Consider the following 13,731-nt stretch of genomic DNA (forward strand, 5'->3'; position numbering starts at 1 on the left):
CTTTAATCCTACAACTGTTTACAACTTGCACAGTTCCCATTTCTGTATAGCTGTATATCCCAGATTCTGTAAAGTTATTTATTTCATATTCTGTATAGTTTTTCATATTTATATCCTGTTCATAGCCTGTACATAGCTTGTACTCACTACAGCCTGTACATACTTATAGTTATAGAATATTCACAACATACTTCATACCGTGTACATTATAACATACCATAATAGACCCATTTCTGTAATATACTCACATATCTATATTATTGCTAATATATATTGTAATATATCTATATCACTAAAGCACTTCTGGATGGATGCAAACTGCATTTCGTTGCCCTGTACCTGTGCATGTGCAATGACAATAAAGTTGAATTCTATTCTATTCTAAAATGGAAGTCTTTCTAAAGTTATTTAATGACATTATGAAAAGCAGATTTGTTTTGTTAAAACATTTAAAGTTTCTCATGTTCTCAGAGAAAATAAACGCGCACAAAACAAAAGCAAACAACAAGAACACAGACTTAGCAGACTTAGCTTTTCGTGGAGATCATTTCTCCTGCCTTAAGGAAAATCCCTTCACATGGCCCAGAGGAGGCTGGAGTGCAGAGAAACTGGTAGAGATGCAGGTATACAGTCTACCTGGGCCCCACCAACTATCAGCTAAAGAGAATAGATTACATTGCTGCACATTTGGCAGACTAACATTTTATAAGATAAGAGATAAGATAAGATAACCTTTATTAGTCCCACACGTGGGAAATTTGTTTTGTCACAGCAGGAAGTGGACAGTGCAAAAGTTATGAGGCAAAAATTAGAATACAATAAGAATAAATACAGTACACAGCTGTACAGAATAGAATAAAATAAAATACTATATACAGTAGAATAAAATAAAATAAATATACAATAAGATAAAAATAGAATACGAATGCTATATACAACTGAGTAAAAATACAACGATGACAGAAAGGATTATTGCACTTAGTATTATTGCATATGTATGGATGTGTGTGTTTGTTCAGTTAAAGTCTTTATTATGGAGTCTGACAGCAGTGGGGAGGAAAGACCTGCGAAATCTCTCCGTCCCACACCGTGGGTGCCGCAGTCTCCCACTGAAGGAGCTGCTCAGTGCTGTCACAGTCTGCTGCATGGGGTGGGAGATGTTGTCCATCAGGGATGACAGCTTAGCCGCCGTTCTCCTGTCACTCACCACCTCCACTGGGTCCAGAGGGCATCCTAGAACAGAGCTGGCCCTTCGGATCACCCTGTTCAGTCTCTTCCTGTCCCCAGCAGAGATGCTGCCGCCCCAGCAGACCACACCATAAAAGATAGCAGAAGCCACAACAGAGTCATAGAAGGTCTTCAGGAGTGGGCCCTCCACCCCAAACGACCTGAGTCTCCGCAGCAGGTACAGCCTGCTCTGCCCTTTCCTGTAGAGGGCGTCTGAGTTATGAGTCCAGTCCAGTCTGTTGTTCAGATGAACACCAAGGTACCTGTAGCTGTCCACAGCCTCAATGTCCATACCTTGGATGTTCAGTGGTTGCAGTGGAGAATGCTTGTGCCTGCGGAAGTCTACCACCAGTTCCTTGGTTTTACTGGCGTTGATCTGGAGGTAGTTCAGCTGGCACCAGTCCACAAAGTCTTGAGTCAGTCCTCTGTACTCCTTGTCGTCCCCATCAGTGATGAGGCCGACTATTGCAGAGTCATCAGAGAACTTCTGCAGGAAGCACTGGGTGGAATTGTGGGAGAAGTCTGCAGTGTAGATGGTGAAGAGGAACGGAGCCAGAACCGTTCCCTGTGGGGCCCCCGTACTGCAGACGACCCTGTCCGACACACAGCCCTGAGTCCTCAGATTAATTTTCAGATTAATTAAACAATAAAATATATAATGTTATAACATTACATGTAAAGAGTCAAGTGGAAGTTTTTCTAAAGTTATTTAATTATATTTATATTATGATTCGCTTCCTTATAAACCATTGAATCAGACACGAAGCAGTTAGGCTCTAAATGAAGCTTCGGACGTCACCGGTCACGTGACTCTGGCCAAATGAATCAAGCTTCGACACAGAGCTTCTGAAGCAGTGTGTTCATTTTTTTGACACACGCACTGAAGCGTCAGCTTCAAGCGAGCCATCACTATTGTAAGGAGAGCTGTATGGCAAATAAATACTTCCTGTTCCACTACACTTGCCTTGGTCCATCTCACTGTGCTTCCAGCCCTGTTACAGTCGGTCTGTCCTACAGAGAAACTGCAAAGAAAGTCAAAGTGTCAGTGAGTCCAGTTTCCTTCAGCATCAAAGGCTCAGAAACTGTGACAGGAAGACGTCTGCTGACCCAAAGACACGACTGAATCAGAGGACAAGTTTCTGAGAGGTAACAGCTGATGGCGGCTAACAGGACAGCAGCTTCAAGCAGCTTCATAGTGGTCGTAGTGAGAAAGTCTCAGTTCCAGCTGTGAAGAGAAACGTTGAGCTGCAGGTTTGACAGGACGAGTTGCAGAAAGAAAGCCAGACGTCAGAATAAGACAGAGGTTTGTCTGGGCCATGAAACACCGACACGGGACGACTGAAGACTGGAAGAAGGTATTATGGACTGATGGATCATCACGCAGGATCTTTGTACGGCGTTGAGTAGGTAAAGGACGGTTCCACAGTGTGTGGCATCAACTGTCAAACATGCAGGAGAAAGTGTGATGGTCTGGGGCTGTTTGCTGGATCCAGGGTCGGTGACTCGTACAGAGTGAGAGGCTCCCTGAACCAAAACCGCTACCACAGCATCCTGCAGCTCCCTCTGGGGTCAGGGGTTCATCCTACAGCAAGATAATGGCCCAAAACACGAGTTCAAGCTATGCCAGAACTACCTCAGGAAAATAGAACAAGGGAGTGTGCAGCACAGTCTCCAGACTGAAACCCCATCGAGCTGGTTTGAACTGGACAGAAGAGTGAAAGCAAAGCAGCTACAAGCTCCACATTCATGGGAACTTCTGCTACAGATTCGATTTCTACTGTAGAAAGAAGCCACGAGTCAGACGTTTAGAATACACTTTGGTCTATAAATTGATTCCATGATTTCTTCTTTAACTCCAGTTTCTTATTTGTATATGCTTTTATTTCAGAGTGCAACGAAACATTAAACGGCATAATTTTCCATAAAAGACTTTAAAACCTGGGATGTTCTTGGCAGCGTATTTGGGCATTTATTTTGATGTGCGTTTCAGTAGAAGGACTAGATGTTACAATCCCTGATTATGCACTGCTTTAAATTGAGAAAGGTTTGAGGGACGGCTGTTATGAGGAAAGCCCAGAAACTTTGCTAGCAGCACATCGTCGTGTGCCTCAACTGTCGGTCTCTTACCCAGGCTAATCTGCCATTTTTCCTTCCTTGGTTAGGTTTAGGGATTAGAGATCTGATCTAAATTATCGTATTAAATTTGGGACACATCATCAGTAGTGGACCTTGGATTCATCGGGTGTTTCAGCCATTATCACCAGACACCCTCATCCAAGGAGGCCCTGCCAGGGTTGATCAGGCCCTGGAGTGTGTCTGGTTTATGTTAAATTGTTATTTCTCTCCTTTCTTCTGTTTACAGTTTATTTTCTATCTATTCACTGCAACTGAGAAATAATACTTACCTCTTTAGCATTTATGGAGCCTCACTTCTTCAAAGGGACAGAAAAGGTGATCGAGAGAAGTAAGACAAAGGGGACACGATAGGAGAGAGCAGGAAACAGTGCACTGTTTGGTGTTATGAAGCAGGTCACACAAACAGGAAGGAGCAGATTTATGGACACTTGTATGTGAGAAGCAAGATTTTAAAGTAAGAGTAAAATCACAATCCTTGCTGTAGATTTCAGGTCAGCGCTGCCACTTTTAATACTGTTGTGACTTCTATGAGCATTTGTGTCTTTAGCATTTTGTCAGAACGACAATTTTAACAGGATCTTTAGATATCTGAAAGCAACGTGCCGTGATAAATCCACTGAATTACCCGCTGTTTTTTCTTAGCTCCCCACTGTGTGCTGTGAGTTTCCTCAGACTGCTAAACTCCCTTTGCTTGTGAGCTTCATTCAGGATGTATTTGTTCTGTTTAGGATGTGGAAGACTGACTTCTTCAGCCTGAGCCTGGTGTGATTTACCTTGATAAAATGGTATGTTCAACTACAGAAGATAATCATGCAAACCCACCAAATGTGTCATTTGTGGTTGTTCTCCAAGTATTCAGAACGCCCTCGGCCAGAGGCCATGGCCTAACATGAGCATAAACAGTCACTGAACAGGAAAACCACTCATTTGCTTTTCGATGTGGAAGGAAAAGTATGTCCACACGTTTAACATAGAACAGCAACCCAACGAAACGTGTTGGGTACTGACATGCTTCAGGACGTAGCCTTAGCTTGGAATTTACATATGAACAGCTTGATAACCTTAATGAGAAAGAAAGAATAAACAAAGTGTTGAGAAAAGCAGCCTTTATTCAGAATAAAGATGTAGCTGAAGTGTGGGTGCAGCTCCATGAAACACCCGGACGCTGTCACTGACTGAAAGAAAATCAGGAGTTTTGAGAAGATGCTGATTTAGATCCCAGACACACACACACACACACACACAGACTTCACAGGCAACTGACTGCTGGCAGCGCATCGCTCACACAAACACACAACAGATGTATGAGGTCTGCAGTCCTACACAGCTCCATGCAGGTACAGTGCCAGGAACTTGCTGAACGCCTCAGGCTTGTATCCGGCCAGACCAGCTGGTATCTGTGGAGACACAAAGCAACCAATCAGAACCATTACATTTTCACTGTGGCTCCTCCCATCACACAGTCAAAAGGAAGCATGTGCAATACGTCTGTAACAGTTTCCACCAGTCTGTTTAACTATGCATCAAAAATGTTGCAGCTAAAAATTAACTGCGCTCTGCAGTTACTGTGCTCTGCAGTTACTGTGCTCTGCAGTAGCAGAGTACAGTAACTGCAGAGGCAAGGCAAGTTTATTTGTATAGCACAATTCAACAACAAGGTGATTCAAAGTGCTTTACAGAGACATTAGAAACAAGAACAAATAAAAAGCATGATTTAAAATTGATTAAAACAAGCAAATAAACTAACTAACTAATTAACAAACAAACAAACAAAACAGTATATAAAATCAAAACAGATAAAATCAGAACAGTAGATAAAATCAGTAGTTAAAATGTAAGTTTTGAAATTTAAGCTTAAAGTGTGGATTTGGTGCTTTATTCAAATGCAGCTGAGAACAGGTGAGTCTTCAACCTGGATTTAAATAAACTGAGTGTTTCAGCTGATCTGAGGCTTTCTGGGAGTTTGTTCCAGATATATGGAGCATAAAAGCTGAATGCAGCTTCTCCGTGTCTGGTTCTGACTCTGGGAACTGATAAAAGACCGGATCCAGATGACCTGAGGGATCTGGAAGGTTCATCCTGGGTCAGGAGGTCATTGATGTATTTTGGTCCTAAACCATTCAGAGCTTTATAGACCAGCATCAGAACTTTAAAGTCTATCCTCTGACGGACAGGCAGCCAGTGTAAAGACCTCAGAGCTGGACTGATGTGGTCCACTTTTTTGGTCTTAGTGAGGACTCGAGCAGCAGAGTTCTGAATGAGCTGTAGTTGTCTGACTGATTTTTTAGGTAGACCTGTAAAGATGCTGTTACAGTAATCAAGCCTACTAAAGATGAATGCATGGACTAGTTTTTCCAGGTCCTGTTGAGACATCAGATCTTTTATCCTTGAAATATTCTTGAGGTGATAGTAAGCTGACTTTGTTATTGTCTTAATGTGTTTTTCTAAGTTTAGGTCTGCATCCATCACTACACCCAAATTTCTCGCCTGGTTTGTGGTTTTTAGATGTATAGATTGAAGTTCTCTGGTGACCTGTAATCGTTTTTCTTTGGCGCCAAAGACTATTACCTCAGTTTTGTTTTTGTTTAGCTGGAGAAAATTGTGGCACAACCAGTCATTGATTTCCTCAATGCATTTACCAAGAGCCTGTACAGGGCCTTGGTCTCCTGGTGACATTGTGATATATATTTGTGTGTCATCTGCATAGCTGTGATAGTTTATTTTGTTGTTCTTTATAATCTGTGCCAGTGGGAGCATGTAGATGTTAAACAGAAGGGGTCCCAAGAGCACAGTAACTGCAGAGCGCAGTTACTGCAGAGCGCAGTTACTGCAGAGCGCAGTTACTGCAGAGCGCAGTAACTGCAGAGCACAGTTACTGCAGAGCGCAGTAACTGCAGAGCACAGTAACTGCAGAGCGCAGTAACTGCAGAGCACAGTTACTGCAGAGCGCAGTAACTGCAGAGCGCAGTAACTGCAGAGCGCAGTAACTGCAGAGCACAGTTACTGCAGAGCACAGTTACTGCAGAGCACAGTAACTGTGCTCTGCAGTAACTGCAGAGCGCAGTTACTGCAGAGCACAGTTACTGCAGAGCGCAGTTACTGCAGAGCGCAGTAACTGCAGAGCGCAGTAACTGCAGAGCGCAGTAACTGCAGAGCACAGTTACTGCAGAGCACAGTTACTGCAGAGCACAGTAACTGTGCTCTGCAGTAACTGCAGAGCGCAGTTACTGCAGAGCACAGTAACTGCAGAGCACAGTTACTGCAGAGCGCAGTAACTGTGCTCTGCAGTAACTGCAGAGCGCAGTTACTGCAGAGCGCAGTAACTGCAGAGCGCAGTAACTGCAGAGCGCAGTAACTGCGCCGTTAGAGTACAGCTTCCTGCACACTGACACAGGAAGGCTGACAGCTACACAGATAAGTAAAGTTAGTGAAAGCCACGCCTCCCCTCAAACAGAAACTGTACCTTGACTTGCTTCTTTTTAATGAGCGGTCGAACTTTTGCAAAATCATACAGCTCAACGTCTTCTTCCAGCCACATCTGCAAACAGACAAATGGAACAGCTAAAACAGACTGCTGGGGTTTAACTTGGGACTCATTAGCTGGAGGACAAAGAACAACTTGTTGACACATCCATAAGCTTAACGCTGAGTAAGCACACAGGGTTACTGAGGCCATCAGAGACGTAGCCACTGTTCCAGCATCGTCACAGCAGTCTGCTCTTATGTTTGTGGCCTAAACTGGGCTGGTAAGTTGTGGAGTTATTACAAACCCTCAATAACACAAGGAAGCACCAAGACATACATAGCATTTACATACTGGCGAGGAGTGAGCCGTGCCTTTGTGCCACACTGACAGGTTTGGAGTGATACTTAGCACAACATAGCACGAGCTGTAAGAAGGAAATCATGGTGAACAATACAGCGAGCACTGAATCTGTAGTCAAATCCTTGAATTGTAAATGCACTGCATTTACAGCAGTGATATTTCCCTACTCATCAGGGCGTGATGTCAGCATCCTGTACTTTCTTTTTCCAAGGCTGAATGATTTCACAGCATAAATAATCCACACAGGTTAACACGCTTAGATCTGACTGGATGCTGGCAGATTATTCTCCGCTCTTCTTTGCTGAGTTGTTCATTTGAAGTGGCTGGTTTGAAAGCTTCACTCTGATTTTTCTCCACGTGAAAACAAAACAAACCATGAAGAAAAGCTGGGCTGTGTCCTCTGATGGGGGGAGGCGGTCTGGGTCTTCATCCAGCTCATCTGAATAACTTAAACTGTTTGAACTGATGATCGTGGAAACTGCAACATGACACCTTCTGACCAGTACTGGGCAGTAACTGAGTACTATCAAAGGAATCCTTTGTATGCAACAGTGTAAATGGACACTACACCTGACACGCCTCCATGATCACTTATGACAGGTTAATAGGTTTTAGCCTTGATGCTGCAGAGCCATCAGCACCACTGATATGTTGGAATCTGCACATATATGTTTAGAGAAAACACATTTTACACACAGTTGTTGTTTTTTTAAAGTCATTAAAGACGTGCTGTAGCCTCGTCCCAGAGAAACACGAGTGCGTGCAGGCTTCTGACCACACCCCTACAGCCCAGGATTCCTCACATACAGCTCACCTGGTTTTTAATTCCATCGTCTCCTGAGAGGTCCGTGGTATTCAGCTGGAAAACCATGAACTGGAAAATCCTGCCATTGGTCCCGACTGACTGCACGGTCACAGGACGGTCTAAGAGTCGCTGTGGACGAGTCTGACACACATGAAGAGGGATAATTAAGAAACACAACACTGTTCAAACTGAGGTACAGTGTTGCTGTTCGTTTGCACGCATGCTTACCCCGTAGAGCTTGTGTGCACGGGCCAGCGCGTTTCCAAAGGTAAACATGATCATCTTGGTTCTAAACTGCTCTGGGCGGAGCTTACAACGAGGATCAGCTGACTCCAGGAAGTACAGCGTGTGGGCGTGAGGGTAAGGGTAGTCATCTCTGAAACCTGAGTGGACGTGACAGACTTCTGTCACTGAGCGTGAGGAGCAGACACAAGCACACCTGGACCCTGACCTGCGTTACAGAAAGGACGACAGCTGGCTAACCTCTCACCTGTGTGGTTTACCTCCTCTTTGTACACGTGCACTTTCTGGAGGTCGATAGTCGGGGAGACGGGATAGAAGGCGTCCAGGACGTGATCCGCTGTGTCGGCCACCTCCTGTTTACCAGACATCTGTGGGAGAGGATCCGTGCTGTTCAGCAGTAAACCGTTCTGACCTCTTATCTGGAGGAGATCCTCACCTGACACGCAAACACGTTGGATCGTATTAGTCACGACTCGCAGTCAAAGCGATCCTGCTGAGCACGAGGGTACGATACCTCTTTTCCACGTGGTTGCCAGCGAGTAGTTCTCTGCAAGCATCCTCCTCCCGAGGGCCGGGTGGCTGCACTGCAGCGTCGCACACAGGTGCAGCAGGTTGAGCAGCAGAGTGTTGCTGAGGAACAAGCAACAAAGGGACAGTTAGTTTATACCGTTCTGTTTCACATTTAAATAAAAGAAATAATATGAGCATTATCATGACTCCGCCTATCATTACTGCTGCTGTGTGGAACGTCTGGAAACAGTCTCTGATGAACGTTAAGCTCATGAAGGGACAGGTCACTGCGTTCATGCGTTAACTCCACTGCACCAAAGCATAGATACGAGCTGTAATGCAGCTCTAATGTTCAGTCCAGTGGTTCTTAAGCTTGTTGGAGGAGCGAGCCCCACCAGTTTCATATGCGCATTCACTGAACCCCTCTTTAGTGAAAAATAAAATGTGATTTTTTTCAAATTCAAGACATAGATATGTTTTTTTACTGGTGCACAAAATGAGCTGTGCATGTCATGGTGGAGGCTCTGCCGAACCCCTGAGACCGACTCACCGAACCCCTAGGGTTCGACTGAACCCAGGTTAAGAACCACTGGTTCAGTCTTTGTTATGTGGTGTGCCGCAGACAAAAGCCTGATCCTTTGACTCTGTGGCTTGTTTGGAGCAGCTGTCAGCATGTTTGCTTCTCATTCATAAACTCTCTGCATGCGCCGTCACAGAAGGTTTGTGTTGGTGTCTGTCGGGGACCAGCTTGTTTTCTGAACACACAGAGGCAGCCCCTCGTTTCCAAGCAACCCCTCAGGTTGTTTTGGCTGGTCCCACGGTGGTGCCATGGGGACAAAACCATCAACTAAAGCAATGAAAAAATATTGCAGTAAACAGTACACGTGTCACAGCCCTAAACAGACTGTATTCAAATGATGTCAGATCTTCCTTACAAACAGTGGTGAATCATGGGTTTGCAAACACACATCCACATGTGTAGAAGCAGTTATTCCTGTTATCAGAATACTTTATGAATCCCTGAGGAAAGGTTGCATCGAGTCGAGTGTGTCTGTGGAAGTCCACACTGCAGGGACTGATTCTTATAGAGCGCTTTTCTATAACCACATCCCAATCACACCCGAGCACTTTGTCTATACTAACTACATCCACACACATTCATACTCTGATGGACGCATCGGAGAGCATCCATGGGGTCCAAGGACACTGTAGACTGGAGGAGCCAGGGATCGAACCACCAGCTTTCGGTCAGTAGTGACCTGCTCTGCCTCCTGAACTACAGCCACCCCACATGTGTAAGTATAGATGTCACCCAACCTGTATTTCTCTTTACGCGGTCGATCCTCTGTCGTGTCCCAGAAGCGTGCGTGTTTGATGGCATTCTGCACACGCTCATCCTGATCTGGGATCTGGTTTTCAGGGTTCTCTGCGAGGGAGAGGAGCTGTGCAGGGAGACCTGGGATCACCTGGGTTTTGGTCAGCCAGGCAGCCTGACGCACACCTGAGACCGACAGGCAAAAGTTTATATAAATAAAAGTGAAGATTTCAGATAAAAGCTTTTTAAAATGAATCAAATCTGCGTGATCACGTGGGTCTACGTTTAGCTACAAAGACTTTCAAAATAAACCTCTCTCAGAGTAAAGCTCCTTTTGCGCCTGTTTATTAAAGTCTTGATTATGTTGCACATAAACAAGCATCATATGAGTGATTTCTGATGAGGCCTGTCAGTCAGCCGAGCGTCCCTTGCACTCCCGTGGACTAATAATGCTCATGTGTGTCTAATGAACCCCGGGCAGCGGCGTGCTCAGCGTGACACAGCCGTTACCTTCCAGCGCGCTGGTCCTCTGGTTGAACATATAACACGGCTTGTCCTTGTACAGCCGCATCTCGTGGGCAGGGGGAGACTTGTAATATCGCGGGTCCTTGTAGTCCCTCTCCCAGTGCTGGGGAGCAGGTTTCGCCAGCCCCGGGACATAGTGCATCCTCTCTCCGTATGTGACCATCTCCAGTCCTGGGATTTCGACCCTCTCCCTAGGTTTCCGCGGAGGGGGGACCTTGGCTGTAAGGCAGCGGCCGACAGTGAGGTGTCTCCGGGCCCCTCCATGTGCCGACAACCGCTTCAAATCCGTCAAAAAGGCGGCGTGAGAGAAGAGCGGAGCCGCCGTTTTTAAACGCTGAGCCGTTTCAGGAAACATTTCTCCTCCCGCTGTTCTTCTCGTTGAGCCTTTAACAACAAACTCCGACCTGAATCACTGCTTGTCTGTAACCGTGCTGTGGGACAGCGCCATGACACTTCTTCTTCTTTTAATTTGTGTTGAGCTGTAAGCGGGGGAGCATAGCGCCGCCTGCTGTTACCTGTTTATAATCTTAATCCCGCATTTCGGAGATTATGAAGCCGTTATTTTAAAACAGCATTGTGATTTCTGTATATGTTGAAACAGGCCGTTCCTGTATCTGATGGCCGCTGACTTCTTCTCTGACTGTTTGGCAGTAAAAGTGCAAAGTCAGCTACTCGTGACAGGATAAAGAGACTGGCGAAAAGACGGATGCAGTTCGGGACCATAGTAGATGACGTGCTCTACCACCTGAGCCATCCCAGCTACAGAAGCCCGTCACGTCTTTCTCAGCTTGGTTACTACAATACTTGAGAGGAGCTTCCATGTTATGGAGAGGCAGGTAATTAGCCGGGAGTTTAAGGGTGTTGTCCCATTGTAGGGATTGTTTGCATTCAGAACTGGTCTATTCAATTCAGTTTTATTTATACAGCACCAAATCACAACAACAGTCGCCTCAAGGCGCTTTGTTTTATAAGGCAGACCCTATACATACAGAGAGTAACCCAACAATCATATGAGCAATGACTTTGGCGACAGTGGGAAGCAGTAGCGGTTTTAGATACGGGCGGCATCGTAGTGGGGGGCGGATCACGGCCAGCGCATAGTGGGAATGTCACAGGCACCGATCGGTTTTCTATCACCCGTTTGCTGGGAGTAAGGGCGCCCTCCGCCTGCGAGCTGCGCCTGCTGCTGGCGGCACAGGGAGGAGAGGGCGGGGCGGCGGGGAGTCTCTGGCTGGAGCAGCGTCTAATAACCAACTCGCAAAATAAAACAACATAAAACAAAGCAACAAACACGAGAACACCAGACATCATGATACAGACTTAAAATTCGCACCGATGTTTTTTCGAAATTCTGTACGCGAAAAGTGAGCGCGAGAGCCCTCGGTGCGCCTGCGCGCTGCTGAAGTCAACGACGAGGCTCCAGCTACAGCAGTGCAAGTAAACAAACAATAAATATACACTTTAGGACTCGGGGTCTGTGACACAGGACCCACACACACACGGGTTCTGCTTAGTGTCTTTTTATTTTGGAAATAATCTGCGGTTTTTTGGCAGCCGCCTCGGACGCAGCCACTCCCTCTCACTGCCAGCATCATCTGCTCCATCTCACTGTGGGCACACAAAAAGACATCTCCCTCATTAACACTGTCCCCTACACCTGTTGCCTCCCCGCCTCCTCTGCAGCAGGCCAGCAAACCACGCCCCTGCCACAGCTTCCCCACCGCCCCACCGAGGCCGGGGACCAGGGATAAAGGGATCAATAACAATTTAAAATTTATAATTTACAGTTTGATGATTTAAAGTCTCACACACAACCCGTCGAAAGGGGAGGGGGGCCGGCTGCTTCCAAATAGAGCACATTTCATTCATAATGATGTAAATTATGTATTCATGATTTGAATCCTGGGTTGTGCGAAATCCCAGAAATACACCTTAGACAAAGTAAATCTGTGAACTAAGGTGTAGGTGTGTTAGGTTATGTTGTGGTGATCCTTGAGTTGGGGGATTTGTGTTCATACTGGAGTGCAAAATTAAAACCAATGGAAGATGGACAAGACAAGTTCAAAGCCATCAGGTGCTCAGGTTAGAAAAAAGATAAAAGAAGAGGAGGAGAAACAAAAGATGTGTGATTGGATCATGGCAGGTCATCCTGAACCAATCAGAATCAGAATACTTTATTAATCCCTAAGGAAATAATGTGGGTTACAGTCGCTCCAAGAAGAAATGGTAAACATAGCAACAGTAACAGACTAAACTCCAAACATTATGTTACAGATTTTAATATAATATTAATTAGTCGTTGTCAATTGTTGATTTGTCCTGTTCTCCTTGTATGATGAATTATGATGGCTGTTTGGTAGCTGTTTGCATACAATGCATACTCTCTCTCTTCATATGGGGGGGGGGGGGGGGGCAGAGGGAGTGTTCGCCCGGGGCCCCAAACAGGCAAAGACCGCCACTGGTGGGAAGGAAAACTCCTTTTTAACAGGAAGAAACCTCTGGCAGGACCAGGCTCAGGGAGGGGCGGGGCCATGTTAGCTAGCTCTGAGTACCTGCTGTTAGCAGCACCCATATTTGTGCAGCCAGCTGATCACTGAGGGCCATTGGCCTCTTCAGCCAGTAGGCACAGATAATGTCAGGTCTTGGCACCGTCCAACTCCTCATTCTGAAGACACATTATTAGATGTCTGCCTTTGAGATGTTGACTGGGTCTTGCTCTGTGAGATTGTCGTGGTCTTCGGTTCACCAGCTACCTTATGTGACGCTGCTTTCTCCACGATGTTCTTTCAGTATTGCTCAATTTCTGCTGGGTCTGTCTTTGTGCTATTTCCCCTCACAGCATGGAGCTCTGGAGAACAAGCCATTTTTTTCTGAACCTCTTCTTTCCTACTAGATCTCTTCAGTGTACTGGGCCGAGCTGTGAGCCATCTTGTAGTGCTTCTTTTTCACCCAGGATATGTTTCTCATGGTGTCTATCTGCACCGCTGTTCACTGACTTCACTGATTTTGGCTTCCTGCCTTCTCCTCTGTGTGGAGCTTACTCTTTACAGTCTTAAACCCAAGTGCTTTTAGTATTACTGTGGCATTTGCATATATGACCTCATTGTTTTTAGTGATACTGGCAGTGGGGATCATGTGTAGAGC

The 13,731-nt window shown here is 45.7% G+C and overlaps 1 protein-coding gene across 1 annotated transcript; it reads right to left on the reverse strand.

Annotated features, from left to right (window-relative positions):
* Positions 1–4,454: 4,454 nt before the first annotated feature.
* mrpl37 (mitochondrial ribosomal protein L37) lies at positions 4,455–11,063 on the reverse strand. Its single transcript, XM_080907698.1, has 8 exons — positions 10,573–11,063; positions 10,065–10,248; positions 8,752–8,867; positions 8,485–8,673; positions 8,223–8,377; positions 8,004–8,135; positions 6,827–6,901; positions 4,455–4,760 (listed from the first exon to the last, which is right to left on the reverse strand). Exons 1-8 carry the CDS (start codon positions 10,940–10,942, stop codon positions 4,683–4,685), a joined length of 1,299 nt encoding a protein of 432 aa, XP_080763824.1. The 5' UTR covers positions 10,943–11,063; the 3' UTR covers positions 4,455–4,682.
* Positions 11,064–13,731: the final 2,668 nt, after the last annotated feature.

This window comes from Rhamphochromis sp. 'chilingali' (assembly GCF_963969265.1).
Source record: "Rhamphochromis sp. 'chilingali' genome assembly, chromosome: 16".
Taxonomy (NCBI): domain Eukaryota; kingdom Metazoa; phylum Chordata; class Actinopteri; order Cichliformes; family Cichlidae; genus Rhamphochromis; species Rhamphochromis sp. 'chilingali'.